Consider the following 23,203-nt stretch of genomic DNA (forward strand, 5'->3'; position numbering starts at 1 on the left):
AGATTGCTACTTCAATATTAGATTATGCTATATGTGTCATTAGATTATGCTATATGTGTTATGAATACAGTTTTCACCAAGCAAAATTTAACAACTAAATAGCAAAGTAGCTCCAGATAATGTCTATTTGATATTATTCTTCTACAATATCTAGTTTTGACTAATGGTAAACTAAAAGGCAATAGCACCCCACTCCAGTACTCTAGCCTGGAAAATCCCATGGACGGAGGAGCCTGGTAGGCTTCAGTCCATGGAGTCGCTAAGAGTCGGACACGACTAAGTGACTTCACTTTCACTTTTCACTTTCATGCATTGGAGAAGGAAATGGCAACCCACTCCAGTGTTCTTGCCTGGAGAATCCCAGGCACGGGGGAGCCTGGTGGGCTGCCGTCTATGGGGTCGCACAGAGTCGGACACGACTGAAGCAACTTAGCAGCTACAAGTTTTTTAGTTTTGGTACAGCGGTTTTTGGCTTCTGCTTTAGGAAACTTGAGAACAGAAATACCTTTTGGCGCATGACATAGTGCAGAATCGTTTTGACCGAAGAAATTCATTAGCATACCCCATCTTTCCACAGAATTCACACTTGAGCAACTCACTGTCCATTTCTTCTAATGTCTCTAAAAAAGAAAAAATTCCAAAAATTTAATTGTGGCAAATTTTCTTTTAGCTACTACTTTGGATGCTGCTAGTGTTCAGACCCTACAGGAGACTTAAAAGGAATGGTCTTTTAACTTTTCAATCCACAGCCACTTTGGCAAGGCAAAGCCCCCCAAAACAACCAATTCCACCAATTCCGTCTGGCTCCTGCATAAAAATTTTATAAAGTTTTCTCTATAAAAATAAATAACACATTTTTAAAGGTTCATTTGCAAAGAATCCAACCTACCTAAAATGTGCAAGTAAAGTCACTACCTTCCAAAAAGCATTATGTAGTATATGAATTGATACATTGTGCTATGTATAACATACATAGCAAAGAACACAATTCTAACTGGAGAAAATGAGGACTCCAAAAAGAAGACTTTGATGTCTGATTTCAAAGGAGCATTTAAGATAGTTAACACTCTCTAAGATCTGCAGTGTACAACAGAATATATAAAGATGTATTTATCTAATTATAAAACAGTCCCTTTTAGTTATATTAAAATAATTTACATTTTATTTTCAAAATCATCAATAGTTTTGCAATTTCTAACCTCTGCTCTTTTTTGTCAGGGTGCTCTCTGTTAACTGAGAATGTCCTTCCTCTACCTCTGTATCCATAACTTCCTTCGAGTCATACCACAGGACCTAAAGAAACTTCCCACCTACCTCCTCAAGTATCCAGCAGCAGCCACCTAATAAGCAAGCAACTTAATCTTCAGGACCCACAGTTTTCTCATCTGTAAAATGGGACTTATGATACCTTCCCAAAGAAATGCAGTGAAGATTACATGAATGCCTAACAGGTAGCAGGCATAAAAAAGTGACAGTTCTATTTCCTATCTTCCACATAAGAATTAGGAGTACCAAGACCTATAACAAGTAACTTAAACACTTCAATGAAAACTGTTTAATTCTTAAATCACCATATTTTACCATTTTTATGCATCATAATTCCTATGCTGAGTCATATAAAATATACCAAAAAAAGGAACTCTAACTAAAGCTTTTAGCTATGAGCTCTTATATGTGCTTTTCTATTTTATTCATTTAACCAAGACTTGTTAAGATGAAGAAAGGGACTCTGAAATGTAGACATGAACAACATGCACTCACATATTCAAGGATCATTTTATCCCAGTGTTACTGGAGAAGCAAATGGCAAAGTGCTAAATTAAGTGAAGGCAGCAAGAACTAAAAAACGCACTGTGAAATATTTGAAGTGTCAAAGGACATCCAAAGACACTGTCATGACCAATCAAGTCATAAACCAGCAAATGATCATCTCAAAGAAATTCTCAGGAATATCTTCATAAGCAAACTCATCTATTTAGTGGCAATGAGGAAGAAAGAGTCTCAAACCAAGTAAAGTAAAAACTGCTCCTTCCATTGACCCAGAGATGGCTTTCACACAGCTCTGCCCCACAATACATTCCTGGGACCTAGTGTCATAACTTCCAGGAGTATTGTTTCTAGTTTGTCATGCCTATAACCACATCTGACATTGAAAAGTCTGTACTGGATAGAACCTCTCATTTGACCACCAATCCAGCCCCAAAGAGCCCATTCTTTGGGCTGTTTCATTTTCACTCTACTGAAAGCTTTATTTCAAAACCTTGAATTAATTAACATAAAAATATGCAACACTTGATAATAGGTTAGACAACCTTATGAAGGAGAAGGAAATGTTTTTGCTGATGAGAGAGGCGAGATCCCAAACAGGTATGGATGGTCTAAGGATTAACAACTTGACAAAAAGTTCACATCAGTTTTATTTCTCATAAAGAAGAGAGGAACATTAACAGAGTCAAAGAAGTCCAGTTCTAATTTTGGTCAGAATTTCAACAAATTTGGTAATGTTACCAAGGCTACTTTTTCCCATTTGTAAATAAAAAATTACAGAGCCAAATAAGTTTTAAAAAACTACTGCTTGAGATAATAAAGATGGGATTCTATACAGAAGTGAAGTGAAGTGAAGTCGCTCAGTCGTGTCCGACTCTTTGCGACCCCATGGACTGTAGTCTACCAGGATCTTCCATCCATGGGATTTTCTAGGCAAGAGTACTGGAGTGGGTTGCCATTTCCTTCTCCAGGGGATCTTCCCAACCCAGGGATAGAACCCGGGTCTCCTGCATTGTAGGCAGATGCTTTACTGCCTGAGCCACAGGCAAGTCCCATTATATACAGAGACAGCTGGCAATTCCCTAATATCAGTTCTTCACTTTTCTCCCCCAGTAACAAAAACCTAACTTTCAGCTAGGAATACAGCCACTGAGAATAACAACTGCTGCCCTATGTGTGGCCAATTTCTGACCAAATTCCGGGTGATGCCCTATCTTGTATCTTACTGATTAGAATGTGATCATGAAGATTAACTATCTTGGAAATGAGAGCAACACTCCAGGGATGGCAAGGCCATGAGACACTGACAGCTTACGTGCCCAACATAATGGAGCCCTGCACTGCTTACCTTTAGACTATGTCAGAGAAAATGAAACTTCTTTCTTATTTAACCAGGTATTAGTCTGGGTGTCTAATGGAGTAGACAAACATATATCCTAACTAATAGAGATCCCAATTTTTTTTGTGCAAAGAGGAATTACTTTTCAATTTTCCTGAAGACTTGAGATCATGTGATGATCAGCAGTAAGAAGGCAATGAGATAGAAACCATCAACAGCATGATGATTTACCAGGGCAAACAAGACATTTTGATAAATCACATTTTAGTTGGGATTCTGGTTATACAACCAGTCCAAATAGAAATACGGTTTATCTTTTAAAAAAAGAATAATCATTACATTTTTTCATACTAAATTAAACTGCATACATTCATAAAGCCAAAGCCACTAAATAAAATGACCTCACCATTTCACCCTATAGTACTTCTCATAAACAATGAAGTATACAGTAACAGACATACTTGATAAGATTACCATGGGAAATTATGAAGTATTTTAAAAATTGACACATTTTCAGTAAACATATCTCCACTATGAAATAGATTCATCTTTTTTAGCTAGAGTTAACATATAACACTGTGTAAACTTAAGGTGTACAACGTGTTAATTTGATACATTTATACAAATGACTGCCTCAGTAGAAATTCTGAACATTTCTATCACATTACATTTTTATCTTTTCATTTTAGTCATCGGGATAATTAAGTTTTAACTTAAGTTAGGCTGATGATTATAGTACAATATTGTCAACAGTCATTATACTGTGCGTTAGATTTCTATGACTTATTTATTATTCATTGCAAAGATTAATCATCTTTAAACCTTCCTTTTCCTTACTCTGGTATCTTGTTTGTCACAACTACCCTTTGCCTTGTCTTCCATCAATTCTTTCCTTCCTTTTCCTTACTCTGGTATCTTGTTCGTCACAACTACCTTTTGCCTTGTCTTCCATCAACTCTTTCCTTCCTCTTCCCACCATGACTGCAAGTATCAATTACACGCCAAATCTCTACTATTCATCCACACATGACCAGCAGTTTCAAAAACATTTTTTCACGTCACCTGCCTAAAAATTTTCAGTATCCATCCTCTTGACAGCAAAATAACTCCTAACTCCATAATCGAATCTCAAGGTATGCTAGAATCTGACTCTGCCTTACTGCCCCACTATCGTCTCTAACCCAACTGCCTACTCTTCACTGCCCCCTCCTGAAGTTACTGAGCACTTGCACATCTTCTGTGCATTTATTCATGGTATGCTAACCTGAGAAGTTCTTTCTGTTATCTTAAATCTATGCTTTATCACCCAAGACCCAAATCAAACCCCCTCTTCACAGAAAACTCAGCAGTCTGGCAATAATATCACCCGGCTTTAAAGTGCCATGTTCTTACTGTCTATATAATTCACTTAATACCTAGCATATGCTGCTTCTTAGTTATCTCTCTGTTGTAGCGAATGTTACTTCCTACTAGATCAAAAGCTCCTTGATGTTCTAGCACAGTCCACCATATGTTTTATATGTATTATATTATAAACCATGAGCATCACAAAGTATGCTGTGAAGTTTCCTAGGCAGTCTTCCATTTTTCTCCAATATGTGCATACAAGAAGGCACATTATATAGCTTATTAGCCTAGAAAACTTTTGTTTATATACTTATATAGGCAAGAAAAGAAAAATCCCTGTACATTCGTCTTTACTACTCTTCATCTCAAATGAAAAATTCTCAGATAAGTAGTATGCATAGCTATAATGAAAGCAAGTACTTAGGAATTAAATGAAATTAAATTCCTAACAACAAAAGCCTTCCTTGGTGGCTCAGTTGGTAAAGAATCCTGCCTGCAACGCAGGAGACCCAGTTTCAATCCCCGGGTGTGGAAGATCCTCTGGAGAAGGGAATGGCAACCCACTCCAATACTCTTGCCTGGAGAATCCCATGGACAGAGAAGTCTGGACAGACAGTCGTGGTGTCGCAAAGAGTTGGACACAACTGAGTGATTAACTCTTTACTTACTCCTAAACCACCACCAGGTACTTTTTGAATCCTGATTTGAACAAAATAACTATAAAAGGACATTTATACAATTTAAGTAATTATACAACTGAGGAAATCTGAATATGAACCAGGTATGACAAAGAATTATTATCAATATTGTTTTGGGTGACAGCTTTAAAATGTACGTTTTATAGATGCACACTGAAGTTTGTACTAGTAAAATACAACAAGAGCTATGATTTGTTTTTAAACAGAGGAAGAAAGGAAGAAAAGGGAAAGAGAAGAAGCAATAGAGTAAAAGAAGGGGGAATGTAGGAGAAAAAAACAAAGGGATGCATGAAGCTAACTTGGCAAAATAATGTTTAAAACTGAGTAATAATATTGAGTCTAGGTGAGCTGAGATTCATCATACAGTTCTAATTTTAAGTATGTTTGAAATTTTTCACGTTTAACATTCTTTTAAGTAAAAAAAAAATCAAATTGAACTCAACATAAGTTAGCAGTAAAAAATTTTATACTACTATCAATTCTTTGCTATTCAAATAACAAGCAAAACAGTGATAAATACAGTGCAACAGTCCATATGTTACCAATAATGACAGAAATGCCTTCCTCTTAATTAGGAAAACTGTGAGCCAAGTCAATATCTATTTTGCTTACCAGCATGCTGTTTTACTTAATTTAGCAAAGTACAGGCGCACAGTATATATTCAGTCAACATTTACAAAGTGAATAAAAATAGATGAAATACACAAATATATTGAGGATAATTACTTAGACACAGATGTTAATTAATTCACAATTGTAGAGCCCTGACCATACTACACACTATTTAACTGAACAGCATCTACTGCAGAGCCATGATCAGAATCAATAAAAAAACATCATTTTTGCATTTGTGTTTGTTTTCCTGAAGTCACTTTGCATACCACTTTAACTTTAATGAAATATTCACTGCTAGAACAAGGCCTATAAAAAAAAAAAGATTCTTTGACACTGAGAAGATTTAGTGATATTTTCCTCCTTGAACAAATTAAACTGTCTTCTGATTGAAGACTTAACACAACTGTTAATACCCACCTGATATCAAACATAAGAATACATAAAATCTAAAACCAAACAACCAGGAAGCTCTAAATTTTTAAACAAGCTCAGTAAAATAGTCATTTACTAAAGTCTGTTTAAAGAAGAAAATTGGTTGTTTTGATCCTAAAATTTTGAACTGCTTTCACATATAATGGAAATTTTCCCACTCACATTCCTTCAAAGGTCAAACTGGTATTATAAAAATTAACACCAATCTTGTTATTTTAATTACATGGCCATTAAGAGTCTGGTTCAAGTTCCCATTATTTTAGTCAAATAATGCATTATATGAGAAAAAAAGTAAATACTTCCAAGGGAAAAATCTGTGTATAATAAAAGTCCATGTTCTGATTCAAGCAATAAATGCCAAAGTTAAAGGGTATCTTAAAGAAAAATCCACAAACCTTCAGCAATCATGTCTTCCATCTCTGTGTCAGATGAATTATCTGCATGCTTTGCATTATTCTGTAGCTCTGGCTGAACACACACAGAATTTATCACCTGATTATCCAAAACAGGCCTTCTTTTCACAGGCTGTTCAATCAGCAAAGATGAACGACTCACCTTTAAAAGACAGAACAAAATGAAATGATCTTTTTAAAGACCTTCAGAAATAATTCAGTTTAAAAGTCTCTTGAAATCAATAGGATCTGTGATAATCTACTTGTACAACTGATCAGATCCATTCATTTATTCCTTGAGAAAAGGTTAGGCAACCTGAACATAAATACTTTATATTACAGCTCATGAGCAGTATGATCAAAGTATCAGTCAAATGGAACCAAGAGTCTTTGTTTAGGTGGGTAGGCTAAAAAAAAAAATCTTTTAAAAGAATCAGTAATAAATTGTGATTATAAGTACCTTTACCTTTTTTTGCAACAAACTTTAAGATTGATTTTTCATGCACAAAACTTTTTATTTATAGGATTCTTTCCTCAGGATAGATCATTACTGTATTTTAAAGATAAAGGAACTAATATTGAAAGTGTGCAGGTGATTTCTTTATAAAAGCAGAAACAGGACTAGAACTCAAGTCTCCTGACTCCTAGTAAGTGACCTATTTTAATCACAAATAGAAATGGAAAACTCCTCAAACATTAACATCAAAATCAACAAAAATATAGTCACTTATGTTCAGTACACCAATTTTAAGTCATGAAAACTACTTACTTTAGAAATGCTTTCAGCAAAAATAATCTACACCAAAAGTGTTTACTGATTTACTAGTGAACCCTCAGCTAATCTTAAAAAACAGAACCTGATTCTATTTGAGAATGCTGGTCGAGTCTCCAATATTTTCCATACATAGTGAACAGCTTACTGGAACTTTTTACATGTAACCCTGGAGAATAATCACCCATAAACTTTTTTTTGGCCTCACTTGCAGGGATCGAACCCAGCCCCTTGAGTGAAAGCACCAAGTCCTAGCCACTGGATCACCAGGGAATTCTCAACCCATACATAATCTTTTACACTGTGTTTATTTCAGTTAGTATATGTAATTATGTCTCAAATAAAATCAGTGGAAATTATTGCTGAAAAAAACAATATTGGGTGCTGATAAGAGTATACACTTAGGGTATATGAATAAATTTAAATAGTCTTTCAGAAAATGATTTGCCAATATATATCAAGGGTCTTACGAATACATACGTAATGTGATCTAACACCTATACTTCTGGGAATTTACGCTAAAGAAATAATATTTAAAATGTGGATTTCAAATGTGGATAATTTACATACAAGGATATTCCTTTGAATAGCAAAAAAAAAAAAAAGAAACCTAAATGTCCAACAGTATAGATGTCCCTCAGTGTCTGCAGGGGATTGATTCCAGGACTCTACAGGGTACAAAAAAATGCAGATGCTCAAGTCCCTTATGTAAAAATGGAGCATTATTTGCATATAACCTATGCACATTCTGCCATATGGTTTAAATCAGAAAGAATACTGGAATGGGTTGCCATTTCCTTGTCCAAGGGATCTTCCCAACCCAGGGATTGAACCCAACCAAGTCCCCTGCATTGCAGGCAAATTTTTCACCATTTGAGTCACCAGAGAAGCCCTTTAAATCATCTCTAGGTTACTGATAATACCGAAAACATCGTAAATATGAAGTAAATAGCTGCTTGTGCATGATCAATTCAAGTTTTACTATTTGGAATTTTCTAGTTTTCTTTTCTTTTAGATTCTTGATCTACAATTAGGTTGACTCCCCAGTGTGAAACCTGTGGATATGGGGCGGCGGGGGGCAACTGTAATTGAAAGATTGTATAAATTATGACTGTCCAGAAAGTGAAATATTAGGTAACCTTTCAAAGTACTATTAATCAAATGAGAAAATAAATGTTCAAGATATACTAAGCAAAAGAAGTTGATCTGTAAGGAATTCCCTGGCAGTCCAGTGGTTAGGATCCTGCACTTTCAATGCCAAGGACCCAAGTTCAATCTCTGGTTGGGGAACTAAGATCTCACAAGAGGTAAGAAGAAAGGTGTGATCAAAAAAAAATTTTTTAATAAAAAAAAAAAAGGCAATCTGAACTGTATATATAATTATAGCCCTAATCATATGAAAATATATATATTAAAATACATTTTGTGGTATTACTATTTGCTTTGTACATTTTCAAACTTTTTAGTGAAAAAATAATACATATTACTACATAGAACAGTTACACACATTTAGTCTTCATAATAACCGTAAGAGCAAAATATCGTCTCCATTTGCTGGATGAGCAAATGAATTTCAAAAAGGCTGAGTGACCTGACAAAGGTTACACATTCAGTACATGGCAGAGCCAGGATACAATCTCTGAGAACAGGGAGAAAAGACTGTTCCTCCACTCACTATATCAGAGGTTCTTAGATCCAAGTTTAATATACACACAGTAAACTGAAAACAAAGGCAACTGGCTACAGTCAACTATCACTGTGCAATCATAATGCCCTACCTATGAATCTGAAAAATCAGATGGTTCAAAGGCCTTCAAAACACATAATTTTGTTTTCTCGCATTTTTGGGGCTTTGATTTTGTCCACTTGTCTTGGTATATTTCCTAAGGAAAAACGTTCTTTTCTAGACATAACATGTAATGTAGCTAACGTAGCTGTAATGTATAGCTAGTCTCAAATCAAATTACTTTTAGTGACAGGATATAGCATCTCAATTCTGATGGTACATTTTGAAGCATTTTTAAAATCTGATTAAAGCCTGAGATATAAAAAATAATGAGAAAATCTATTTGCTAATTAAAAACCATCAACTGGATAACTTCAGATGTATGAGATCATTGGGAAGTTACTATTTTATGTATCCCAGTTAAGAGTTCACAAGTATCACATTATACAAGAAACACCTTTTAAAAGAAAATAATACACTTCTGGTGTCATTTCAATCCCCTTAAAGAGGAAAAATAGAAAAGTTTCCTTCAGAGTGAACAACTAATTGCCTTCTCTAAAAATTATAAAACTAACATCCTTATACCCTGAAACTGTTTGCTTCCATCTTATACATCTAAATAGCTAGCATAAAATTCTAGAACTATTGATATATATGGAAATATATAACGGATAGACAGAAATTCTATAATTTTTTTTTTGACCCCATGGACTGTGGTCCTCCAGGCTCCTCTGTCCATGGGATTTCCCAGGCAAGAATACTGGAGTGGACTGCCATTTCCCTCTCCAGGGAGATTAATAACTTTTGAAGTATGTTTATTAGAGAAAATACCTTTTTAGAGACCAACAGATCATACATTTTAAAATTATGCTACTTGAATAATTTTGAAAATGCAAATTTGCTTGCTACTTACAGGAAATGGCTCCAATCCCTCCTGAATCACAAAACCTTCAATGACATGGGTCAAGATCTGTGGCTTAACAATAGCCTGTGGAGGTTTGTTTTCAACACTAGGTCCGCTACTGGGCATAGATGTACTATTACTTCTTGTGGTAGCAGCTGGAAGTAAGAGCGGAGGTGGAGGAACAGAAACATGTGAAGGATCTGAAGGAGATTTAATTACTGAAGCACTGACTGATGCCACTGCAGGTAATTCTACTTGCTCTGGAAAAAAAAAAAGTCACTTTTTAAATCTGTACCATTCTGCCCAGGCAAATATGAAAGAAAACTAGAGAACATTAATAACAATAACAGTTAATGTCTTGTGTTTTTTTTTAAAAATTCTGAGACCCTTATATTTATTATCTCATATCTCCACAATTCATGCTGAGTCGCTTCAGTAGTATCTGACTCTTTGAGACCCTATGGACTGCAGCCCACCAGGCTTCTCTGTCCACAGGATTCTCCAGCTAAGAATACCAGAGTGGGTTGCCATTTCCTCCTCCAGGGGATCTTCCCAAGCCAGGGATTGAACCTGCACCTCTTGTGTCTCCTGCACTGGCAGGTGGGTTCCTTACCAGTAGCACTACCTGGGAATCACCACAATAACCTTATGAGATATGTACTACTATCCCCATTTACAGTGGAAGGCAGCAACTTGCTCAAAGTTAGCATTCCAACTTTGGTTAAAAAGAACTGTCCCATAAGACATAAAAATGTTTTAGAATGTCAACCTAAAAACAATTACTTTTAATTTTTTTTTAATTTTAAGCTACCGTTATTAAATTTCCTACGTTTCTATTCATATATTCCAAATGGTACTAGGGTACTTTTTTAAGAAAAAAAGGATCATGAAATCCATAGAATAAGTAGAAATTATAATGAATTATACAGGGCATTACCTTTATTTCAAGTAATCCACAACCATGCACAAATGTTCTTTGCTGTTGTTATTTTTAACAAATCTTCAGTGACACTGTACATGTCAGTTTGTAGTACCTGTAGTACCAGTCAACTGCAAAATGTTGGGCTAGTTCACTGTGATTCTTCCCAGGCAAGCTCTGAGGACCACAATAAGACAGATCCACAGCCTACGACAGAGACTTTACCTACCCAGTTGTTACCACTGAACCTTTACTAAGCTGTACCAAAGTGGAGAGATGGAACCAGATGATCGCCAGGAATACCGAGTACAAGATGGCTGAGAGAAATAACAACAACAAAAAAAGGGGCATATGGTAAAGATAATACCACTACTTACTAAGCACTTATGTACCAGCACTTACATGTATAAATGTCTTACACATTGTAACACATTTAATCCTAACTAGCCTATGGGTAAGTACTGTTATTATCTCCATTTTATAGATGTGGAGAAAATAAAAGAGACAAAGATTAACTTGCCTAAAGACATACAGCTAGTAAGTAGTGGAGCTGGGTTACTAACAGAGACAATGTTTTTAACTCCTATGGTAACTCCTCTCCACCATCAGTATGAAAAGGATTGATATCACTAGCAAAGATGCTCAAACATAGACCAGTTAGGAAGAGAATAAAAATCCCTATCGAATAAAAATTTCAGAGACTTTTCTGGTGGTCCAGTGGTTAAGAATCTACCTGCCATTGCTGGGGACACAGGTTTGATCCCTGGCCCTGAAAGACCCCACATGCTGCAGGGCAACTAAGCCTGTGCAGTAAGCATCTTAGTCAATGCTCTGCAACAAGAGAAGCCAGTGCAATGAGAAGTCCTTGTAACACAACAAAGAGTAGCCCCCACTCGCCACAACTAGAGGAAGCCCACATGCAGCAATGAAGAACTAGCACAGCCAAAAATTTCCACTAATAAAACAGTGCAGTGATAACTGGTACAGTGTCAGAAAAGGAAAAGCTAATGGGTCACACCTAGTAACTTTGATGTAATTAATATTACTATATAGCTTATTTATCACAGCAATATTATATCTATAAATTAACCTTGTTCCACCAAATAATCCACCAGGATAAACTGTACTAGAAAACCTATTTACAGTCACACAATCCCTCATTAAAAACAAAAAGTCATCAGGAAATACTGATTTGCTTATTTCCAGGAACAAATACACAATTGTACACATGTATTACAAGATCGAGAAACTCCATAAAAATCCTATCCCACATACCTAATTTTCACATATACTCCTAGAGAAAAAGGGATAAAAGATAATTCTGAACAGGAACTGAAAAGCAATTTTTCTGTTGGAAGGGAAATACAAATCTATGGAGAGCTGAAAAATAAGAAAAATGTAATGTCCCCTTACAGATTTATAGATACTTTGTTACTTTAGAAATATAAAAAGCTGCATTAAGTATAATGTTGTTTATTCAGAAAATACTGCTTGATATATATGTTCTAACTGATTTTTGGATCATATATACAAATAGACCTAAGTTTTGTTGAAAACTTATGAGTTACTGACTTTATGAAGAATGTAATAGCTTTTACATGCCAGTTCAAAATCAGCTGTTAAAATCAAAAACACAACACAATAGAACAAAGCCAATTATTATCCTCTCTAGATTTAAGACAACTGTGAATCGAGAAACCCGAAGTTAACTGATAAAGACTTTGCCACAAGTTAATTTCCTGAGCGAAACCAATGAGTTTTTTCTTTTTTACAGATGCTTTTCATTTTATTTTTATTTACTTATTTTTGGCTGCACAGGGTCTTTGCTGCTTTGCGTGGCCTTCTCTAGCTGCGATACGTGCAAGCTTCTCACTGCAGTGGCTTCTCTTGCTGCGAAGCACAGGCTCTAGGTGCGAGGGCTTCATTAGCTGTGGCTCACAGTCTCTAGAGCCCAGCCTCAGCAGCTGTGGTGCACAGGCTCAGTCGCTCCACCGTATGTGGAATCTTCCTGAATCAGGGATGGAACCCGTGTCTCCTACATTGGCAGGTGGATTCTTATCCCCTGTGCCACCAGGGAAGTCCTTTATGGATGCTTTAAGAATTCTTATCGACTTATGAAGACTGAATCCTGGTGGAAGCAAGTCCCTCTATTTTTATAGGTTAGTTTATTACATGATTGATGAGCAACCTGTACTTGCTTTTCCCTCTCATATACTACAGAAAAGTAGTTAAGCATGAAGAAAATTAAAGGAAGATTCAAAAATTTATAGTGTACTGAGACAATTTAGCCAGAGGAATATGCCTGCCAGGATCTCAGATTATATTTCTAAGGAAATACTGTGAAGATACTGTTGAGGTTCAATATTTCAAAAGTGTTTAAATTTTGAGTACCATTAGTAACGCTTATTAGGTAATTAGTTTCAATGCAGGGTTAGTATCCAATTAAATATATATTTCTGCCTTTAAATCAAAACTCCCAAGATATCTGCAGCAACATGAATCCAATTTTCAGTGTACAAAAACTACAAAGATTTAATACTGTAGGTAGGTTTTCTTAGATCTATCTTTTGAGGTATTATTTTGAATAAGTGAAGGCAATGATACTGAATTTGTCTTAAATATTTTTCATAATTTTATTGACTAAATGTTTTCTATTTTTCAGGAAGGAGAAAAAGTTGGAGTAAATTGGTTTTCTAGCTCCTTGCTTTCTGGAGATTCACACTGGCAGTAAGAAATAAAACCTGGAAAGAAGAGAAGGGTTAGAGATGTGGCATGCTGAAGAAGGAGAGGCTAAGTCAGTGCCCCATTATAGTTTGTTTCCATGCCTGATAATCTTGGTTCCTCTCAACTAAACATGATCATGAAGGTGATGAGATATTCAATAGGACAGAATACTTACAACAAAGCCTGAATCAAGATTAGCATTATCTGGGTGAGGGGTCAGTAAACATTTTTATAAAAGACATACGGTCTCTGCAATGACCCCTCTTTGCCATAGTAGTGTAAAGGTAGCCATCGATAATATCTGAACAAACAAACGTGGCTATGTTGCATAGAACTTTATGCCATACCAAAACATGTAGCAGAAAGATTTGAAGCATGAGCTATCATTTGCCACGCCCTGATCTAAATAAAATACTCAAAATTAAAAAAACAAAACACCTAACCCAGAGCCTATCTTTTTTAGGACTTAGATACTAGGCTATGGATCATAATGTTTCAGTGAAGTACCTAGGATTCACAGTCACTTTGATAATGTGCAGAGGAGAATAGAGAGGATTAACTTGAACTCATAAGTAGTTCTAAAGTAGTGGATAAGAATTTGAAGGTGTTAGGAATTTTTTAATCCATGTCTCTAGTTAAGAATCAGTGTGTCTTAATTTAAGTACTGTCCAGGAAGCAACACTTTTTAAAAGCATTTACTCAATCTGGATCACAAGCAATTATGAGGAATGTCAGACATGACGTCAAATGCTTTGTGATTTTTGGACAATATAATTGAAATTTTCTAATAGAATTTTGCCTTATTCTCATTTTTATGCTAGAAATAGCTTGAAAAATAAATCTGAATGAGCATATGAAACACATCTGTACAAACTACTAAAACTTTAAAGACTAAAATGTGTTTTTGATTTAGGCAGTTCCTCATCAACTGCTCTAATTGTTTCTCATCAAAAAAAACTCTTGAATTCTAATCTGTGTTTTGCTGCAGTTTATTATATAACAAATTAGTTTAAGATCATCGCCGGTGGAAAAAAAATTAACTTTTTCCATTACTAACATTTGCCTAATAGAAACTTCCCCCAAATTTAGGCACCTCCTCACCTAACAAGGGATGTTCAGAAGTCAAATCTTCTCCTCTCCCCACAGTTATAGCTGCTGGAGACAGCGTGGGTGGCGGCGGCGTTCTATCCATCCGGACACACTCTTCTGACTCTTCTGGCATTTCTTCTTCACAGACATCTTCTACTTGATAAACCTACGATGACAAACCACACTGCCTAAAAATGTTTGTAAGATACATTTAATAAGGTGTTCCTAATTAACAAAATAAATTCTAAGTGTTTTAAAATGTAAAAGACAAAATGACTATTTGATCGATTGAAAGAAAAGCTTTAAAATCATTCAAATGAAGTTTTTCATAATACTTGACGATTCATAATACCTGATGATATTTCACTGCAAGCAAGTTGTGGATCAGTACCTAAGTTATAAATCACTAAGGTTTTCCCCAAAAGGTGATAGTTGAATCAGGAATTACTTTTAATTTTGTTAATTTTTTAAAATGTTTTGATTTTATACTCAAATAACTATTTGGGGAGTTTACTAAAGTTTCTATTAACTTTCATTTGTCATAAATCAAAACATACTAATATTTTTCAAAGCATGTTAGATGAATCTCCAAATGACACATATTATATAAAGAAACAGACTGCCTAAATGACTATATCCCAAGCTCTTTATTTATGTAAATCAAAGAGCAAATTTTGAAAAGTAATGCCTGAGAACCTACAAAACTAAGTATGTGATTACATTTGTGATCTTCTAATCTACTCAAGAATCTAATGAATTTTTATAAGCTAATTATCAAGTAAACAAAAAATACCTGTCCCTGGAATCTCACACACACACCCCCATCCTAAGCCATTTGACGTATTACTTGTAGTTCTTTAATATTGTTCCATACTTACAGAAGCAAGTTTTTACATTTCTAACTGCCTTGTTATCCAATGGTCAAGATAATACTTGAGGAAAACAGACTCAAAAGCACTCTGAGAAGGAACTTTATAACTAAAAAATATGGAACCTACTATTGATTTTTATTAAAATTAAGGCTGAATTTTCAAAGTCCACTTGTACAGACTGACACAGGTATTTTAATTTGTCCTCATTTTTATTGAACCATTGTTTTTGAAAGACAGGTTACTAAAAACAAAGCCACAGAGCGATTTACCCCCCTTCTTTTATGTACAAAGCTTATTACTTAGGTTTATAAAAGTGAGTTTTTAAGATAACTTACCCAAAGTGATTAATATTTCTAATATCAAAATAAAAAAGTTTCAGTAACATTCACAAAAAATTTTTTAATGATATTGGTATCTAATATATTTTTAATCAAACTACTGAAAAAGTTTGATGATTTGAAATTAAAAATGATCAATATTTCTGAAACCAGCATAAACCATGTGTGAGAAAAAGGACTATGAAGTTTTACCTACAAAGGCATATCTAACAGCAGCAATAGAATTTGAAAACCAAAACAAACAAAAACATTCCTAATTTTCCAACTCTATTAAGAAAAAAAAATTCCCTTTTGTTTTAAAATTTTTTAATTCCTATTGTTACTGCTAATTTTATATAAATATAATATTCAGAGTTGTGATCTGAATCAGCTACTAAGTAGGCAACATTTTTAAAAAGTTATTTGCTCTCAACCCTGCATCTGAAAACCTGTTTCACCAAGAGAGAGTCCTTGCCTCGTGTTTGGATCCTCGGGAGTGAAAGCAGTCGTTGGTTATTGTACACTGCAAGAATAATAGCTGCTATTATTTGTTCATGATAAATTTTCTTAAATGATGATAATGTCCAGTATAAGGAAAGTCATCCAAAAAAAAGTCCTGGGGGTTAAAGTAAAAACAAGAAAAACTTCTAGTGAGGGGCATCTGCTGCAGTGGTCATTACTTTAATTTGGCAGAGTGGTGGGGATGTTGATGCATAGGTAATTACACAAATAACAGTTTTATCAACTAAACTAGTTCAGTTGTATCTATGTAGCATTCCTTTATTAGATAATTACTCTTCTTAGAAAGAGCATCTTTTCCTTAAGTGCTGACAACTTTTTAATATTAATGCTGTCACAAGTTTTTCAAAAATCTACTACAGTAGCTTTTAAGGAATCAAAGATCATGGATGAGCATGCATAGAATTCTGATTTTTAAAAAAATAGGAGAAGAGTTTTAAAGGATTAAAAGAGGCAAATACAAATAGCATATTCTGAAATAATCCATCAAACAATCCTGTAAAATACTTTCCATTCTTTACAAGTAAGCCTAACTATACATACTTTATTCTAAATCTCCCACGTGAAGGCAAAATAAAGAATAAAAGAAGTAGGCAAAAACAGATCTGTCACAGACACCTGGCACCATCAACATAAAAAATGTAAGAACAACAACTAAAAGACTGAATAAAGCAAAGAAGTGAAGATTTTGCTCACAAGATCATTTGGAAACTGTACATTACAATTTCTCTTTAGTTCATAACTATTCTATAACTAACAATGGCTGCCAAACTTACCTCAAAGTATATCAGCCTCATCTGTCTCCCTTCCCTAAATAAACTGTGGAAAACATTTATTAGTTCTAAATTATCTATACTCATCATATCCTATTTATCATACCCAAATATCAATGAAAAATCTTTAAAAAAAAATACTGATTTTACTTTGAAAATTCACATTTATGTTTGAAAATTTCACATCTATTATTTAGAAGTAAATACCTATTATTTCTCTTTAGAAGTAAACATCTCTCTACCTTTAAACATTTGAAACAACCTGGAACTGTGAAGGAATGAGTAATTCATGAAGAAATCTGATGGTAAAAAAATAGATTTGATAAAGGTAATAAACGAAAAACACAGCAATGTAATAAACAGGCTATGGTACTCAAAAGTAAAAGAAAAGTAACATGGAAACATATATAGCAAATATAACCATACCAGTGATAGCAAAGAAAACTACTCTTCTCATGAAAAAAATTCCAAAAACTAGGTAACATAAATTTTAAGAAAAAAACACAAAATTAATAGAGGGCAGAAAATAACAAGATCTTGGATATTTTTAGCTTTAATTTAATGCAAGTGTTCTGTTTTTGATATTTCTATCCCCAACAGTCCTCCAAGATTTGCCCTAACAAAAATAATTAGAAAAATAAAAGGCATAGAGAGGAACTTTATTTTTTACTTGTTAAAAGCCAATTCACTGAACTAGAAATTGAGAACATAAATTCAAATTAAATTTGATTTCTTTGAAGGTACTGTACACCTTAAAGCCTGTGTTTTTATGTTACATTATCCATTGTAAACTCTTCAAAAATCCATTAAAAGAAAATATTGAAATGCAAACTTATTTCTAGATGCCCACTGTTACCTTTGCCAAGTTCTGTTCTGAATAAAAGTGGAATTAAACCTCTTCATGCTTATCAGTCAGAATGACAAGAATGAAGAATCTATAAATTTGTATCCTGAGAATCAAAATGTTTTCCATTAAGGAACAGACTTTGAAACTCTTTTCCTTTCTGAGCTAATGGTTATTTGTATTTAAGTGATAAGATCTCTTCAGTGAGGTTTGATATAAATCTCCTTTGGGAATATTGTTTTTCTCAGTTATAAATTATAAATTTGATCATTCTAACATTTAGAGACATTATTTCAATTTTATTATAAATTACTTTATGAATTTTAAAAGTCCTTTATAGAATGTTTAAAAGACAAATGTTTTTACAGAATAATTTTCCTTTCTGGGCAATATGTGCCATTTTTAGAGGTTTATTTTGATAAATTTCACCACAGTCTCAGTTATTCAAAACTTTTACTCAATGAATTTGTTTATTCTCAGTATTCAACTCATCCTTCTCAGCTTTTTAAATGAGACATATTTCAAGTATATGTTTTCCCTTAGTAGAAATTTAAAAATCAGAAGTTACAATTCTAAAAGATGGACTACAGTTAATGTTTGTTTCCAAAGCTGGATTCTTTCCTAGAATAACTTTTACAAAATTTTAATTATAAAATATAAGTTTACCAAAAAATTACATCATATAAGCATACCTCCACCTTGAAGCAAAAGCCCCATAACGGCCTAGAACTGCAGAATGCATACAACCAAAAAAGGTTAGCTAGATAAACCATACGTTTAAGAACATACAAGCCAACAAAGGGATCTATGAAGGATAATCACCTTAAGAGAAAAAACTTTGTGCAGATGACACTGGTTCAAATGCATTCCCTTGGGGAAAAAAAATCAACTCTGTAAAGATAGCAGATGGATTTGTTTAAATAGTAATAAAATTAACGAGGGACTTTAATAACCATCACAAATTATCAAGCATGCAACCATACTATAACAAATGGCACTTTTTTTTTGGCACTTTTTTTTGGCCCATATAGCACATATGTCAGACACTGACAGATGGAAATTTCAAGCTTTTTAAATTCATAGGCATTTAGATCTAATGATAAAACACAACGTGGGAGAAAACTGTTTACTTTCAGTTCAGCAAGAAAGTCAAAGAGCTTCCAAGGGCTTACCACTGGTGGATCAACGGGTGCTGGTGGTTGTACTTGTAGGTTTACCGCAACAGTCTGTGGAGGAGGAAGAGTCTGAAATGGCAACTGGACCAAAGCTTCTGCAGCTGGAAGCTCCTCTTCAGACACCAAAGCATTCTGCACCAAAACCTGACCCTGGGATAGAATTTCAGGCTGCACTTGTAAAGATTGCATAGACTGCAGGGGCAGTGGTGGAATTTGAGCTGGAGGTGATGTTGACATCTGTGGAGGGGTTGCAATTGGGATTGGAGAGGACTGCAGGGTTGAATATTGCTGGTGTGATGTTGGAGACACAATCTGCTGACCTGGGGACACCAAGGCAGACTGCTGAACTGGACCAATGTGTACAACAGGGGAAGCTGGAAGTGGAAGGTGGGATGGAAGATTCAGCTGTGCTGTAGGTTGCACCTGATTAGCGGTGGACTGCTGCAAGTTTGACCCTGGCTGGAGAGCTGATGACACAAGAGGGTGTGGCTGAATAAGTGCTTGTGGATGAATAATTATAGTAGGAGATTGACTTGGTGAATGAGGTGGAGGAGGAGACACCACTACAGACTGCTGTGCTGACTGTGACTGGCTAGGAGACATTGCTAGAGGAGGGGGATGACTCTGAATTGGTGAACAATGCTGTGACTGGGCACTACTGGGAGCTGGAGGCAGGCCGTGGTTTTGGAGTGGTATACAGTGCTGGGAGGGTGGTGGGTCTTGAGTTGGACTTTGAAGTGTGATTGGCTGAATTTGTTGTTGCTGCTGTTGTAGTATCAGCTGATGATGGGAAACTTTGGGAGGTGGTGAATGAAGAGGAATCTGTTGATGTTTTATTAGAGGATGAGGCTGAATTGGAGGATATGACGCTACGAGAGAAAAAAATGACAATTAGTCTTTATTTCAAAAACATCACATGAATTTTAAAATAAATCTAAAGGAGGAAAGTTTTCACATCAGAAATCTATAAAGAGTCTTCCTAATAAGAATGATTCGAAAATGTAACGACAAACAACTCTTCCTTGAAAAACTACATAATTTCATAAAATAAACGGCACTGTGATAAGTTCCAAAAGAAAACTGCCTAAAACAACTGATATAAATCTGAATTTACACATGATTTATTCTTATTAAATTTTAAAGGTCATCAAATATTTTCAGTAACTTTTAACAAAGTGAATCATTCTTTGGCAAGAAGAGCATAACTGAACAAGTATAATATCTTTATATTACACTACGATAACTCCAAAATCATCAAATAAAGATCGTATCCTTTTTAATCCATGTCTAAACATTCTTGCAACTAACAGTCAATTACTTAAAAAGCTTCCAAAATAAGCTCCCAAATTTAAACCAAGATAGACAGTTGCTACTATTTGACCCAGGAAAATTTTTGTATAAAAATTCAGTTAAGCAAAACACATCTGTAACTCCTACAGCATGATTAAATGAAATTTAACCATGGTGAAACGAAATTTCAGAGGTCATTTCAAATCTAGGAGAGCACTAGTTTTGCTTGCAGAAAAAATGATACCATCAGTCATGCTGTCTAGATAAAGGATCTTGGTTTACTTCTCTTCTTCCCCTTGCTCACAAAACCCTACAGTAATGTGTAAGTAATAATATCAGTTTTTTACACAAGGGAGTCACTCATAACAGGAAAAAAGTATATATATACACACACATATATAAGAATTAGCAAAATCAAGTACTAAGTGTTTCCACATCATTATGCCTCTTCTGTATACTGGTGCCTATGTTTACATAGAGGGAGGTGCTGATGAAATCCTATCTAAATAATGGAAACTGGGTTCACTAGAAGATAAACTGAAAAGACGGCTTAATATTAGTATTAATATTAGTATCACATTTAAAACATACCTAAAGACAGACAAAATTTTTTTCTTAATCTCAGACTGTAACGCGTTTTTACACTGAACCACATTTGTGACAAAAACGTTATAAAATATTCTAACAACTTATTTCAATCTTTTTGCATTTGGTTATTATTTAAAATTCTGGACATTCTTTAAAGAAATTAACATCTGATTAACACCTCAAGAAAGAAGCATTTAGAAGACTTAACAAATACCCAAGCATTCTTGAAACCAAAACGGAAATTAGATAATAATCTTCATATAACTAGACTAGCATTTCTTCATATAACTAGACTAGCATTTCAAACTAAGACTGAAAATTTTACGTCACCACCTTATAAATGTATTGGTAAACACTCAATATTAGTCAATGAAATCTTGGCTTTCTATAGAGTACCTTTCCACTGAGGGGCTTAAGATGCTTTCACATAACTTTCCTTTTTACTTACAAAATGCCTGTGGAGTAGGTATTATTATTGCCCTTTTACAGATAAGGAAATAGAGGTTTTGTGAGCATAATAGCAAAGGCCCACTTTACTTCAATTTTTTAAGTTATAAAGATTTACCATAGTCTTGAAATACAATGGAGACTATAGTCACAGGAATAAAAAGTCTCTCTCTGCTCTAGCAAGTAAGCAAACTTTGTTTTCTAGAGCTGGTAATTCACTAGAGTAATAGTTATCCTTTCACCTAAATTAAACTTTTCTTTGATCAGACATCAGAATGTGTCTATATATTTTATATTAGTCCTAAGTCCAACTGACAAGCACATATACTATAGAATAACTGTGAGGATACCTGAAACAATACTTCTGTATAAGAAAAGTTTAGTGCTTGGAGAATATGACATTTGTTAATTTTTCTTATTTTAACAAACACTTTAGTATTGTCAGGTATTCTACATATCAAGTAGAACCTTTTCTTATTGCAAATACTGTATTATTGTAAATTATTAAATATATCATTTCATTCTGTAGTTATACAACCCCATGAGGTAAGATAGGTACTCTAGTAATCCAATAAATTTCAGGTGAAGAAACTTTCAATAGTCAAGTGACTTGCCTGCAATCACCTAGCTATTAAGGGGCAGCACTGGGTATAAAAGAAGCCACAGTCCTAGCTGAGTCTGGGTTCCAACTATAGTCCAAATGTTTGTGTCCCCCAAAATTCATATGTTCAATCCCTATCTCTTAATGTGGCTGTATTTGGTAACGGGGCCTCGAAGGAAGTAATATATGGTTAAATGAGGTCAACGGGCAAGACCCTGACCCAACAGGAAAACTTGCTATCCTCTTCTCACACTCAGAGGGAAGACCACGGGAGGACACACAAGGTGGCAGCCATCTGCAAGCCTGGAAGAAAGCGCTCACCAAAAACCAAACGCTGCCAGCTTTTGATCATGAGCTTTCCATCCTCCAGAACTGTGAGAAGATAGAAGATCAATTTCTGTTGTTTAAGCTACCTAGTCTATGGCATTTTTTCATGGCAATCTAAGCAGACTAATTAGGCTTTCATTAAGTCCTTCTACATACTGGATTAATATATGCAAACAATTAACCATATTTTTTTAACTAGATTAATTTCATAAAAGCTCTAAAAACTGCTATTAAACAACTTGAGTTCTAAAACAGCTCATGATAATTTCCAGATATTCGGTTAAAGTTTGCCTGTATTTTATATATTAAGAAAAAGATTAATAAATATCAAGCGGGAATTCCATTCTCAAGAAGAAATGGTGAAGAAAAGTAAATGATTTTAGCACCCTAGAAATGTATGTAATAATAAACATGTCTATTATAATAAATATTAGACTGTACATTATGTTAGAACACAAGTATATTTTTTAATATTTGAAAGTGACCTGCAAGAGCAAACATTCTTCCAATTGAAGAAAAGGACAAATTACCAAATCAAGAATCTAAAAAAAAAAATTTAGCTTCAGACTAATACCCCACCAGCAAGAGGAGAAAACCTAAAAGGGCAGAAAAATTATAACTGCTGCCTTGCCAACTTAGAACCAGGTATTGGAGGGTTCGAAGGGATTGAAAATCGAAAAGTGAATCTCTTTGCTTGAATTAACCCTGACAGACTTTGTACCTTTC

General features: G+C 34.6%; 1 protein-coding gene across 29 annotated transcripts in view; it reads right to left on the reverse strand.

Moving 5' to 3' along the window:
* The window catches only part of PHC3 (polyhomeotic homolog 3), a 74,367-nt gene that overhangs the window by 13,757 nt on the left and 37,407 nt on the right, over nt 1–23,203 (reverse strand). For 16 of the 29 annotated variants that reach the window (XR_014077052.1, XR_014077053.1, XR_014077049.1 and 13 more), the window contains 5 exons: nt 19,222–20,093; nt 14,737–14,890; nt 10,002–10,252; nt 6,594–6,753; nt 506–620 (listed from right to left, as the gene is read on the reverse strand). Coding sequence is in view for 16 of the 29 variants with exons in the window: in XM_081570856.1 (XP_081426982.1) it covers nt 506–620; nt 6,594–6,753; nt 10,002–10,252; nt 14,737–14,890; nt 19,222–20,093 (1,552 nt within the window). In the remaining 13 variants the exon portion in view is untranslated. Of the gene's footprint in view, nt 1–505; nt 621–6,593; nt 6,754–10,001; nt 10,253–14,736; nt 14,891–18,871; nt 18,920–19,221; nt 20,094–23,203 lie in introns of all 29 variants that reach the window. The other 13 variants (XR_014077050.1, XR_014077045.1, XR_014077046.1 and 10 more) reach the window with 3 other exon arrangements.

This window comes from Giraffa tippelskirchi, chromosome 2, assembly GCF_054371585.1.
Source record: "Giraffa tippelskirchi isolate mGirTip1 chromosome 2, T2T-mGirTip1v1.2.pri, whole genome shotgun sequence".
Classification (NCBI taxonomy): domain Eukaryota; kingdom Metazoa; phylum Chordata; class Mammalia; order Artiodactyla; family Giraffidae; genus Giraffa; species Giraffa tippelskirchi.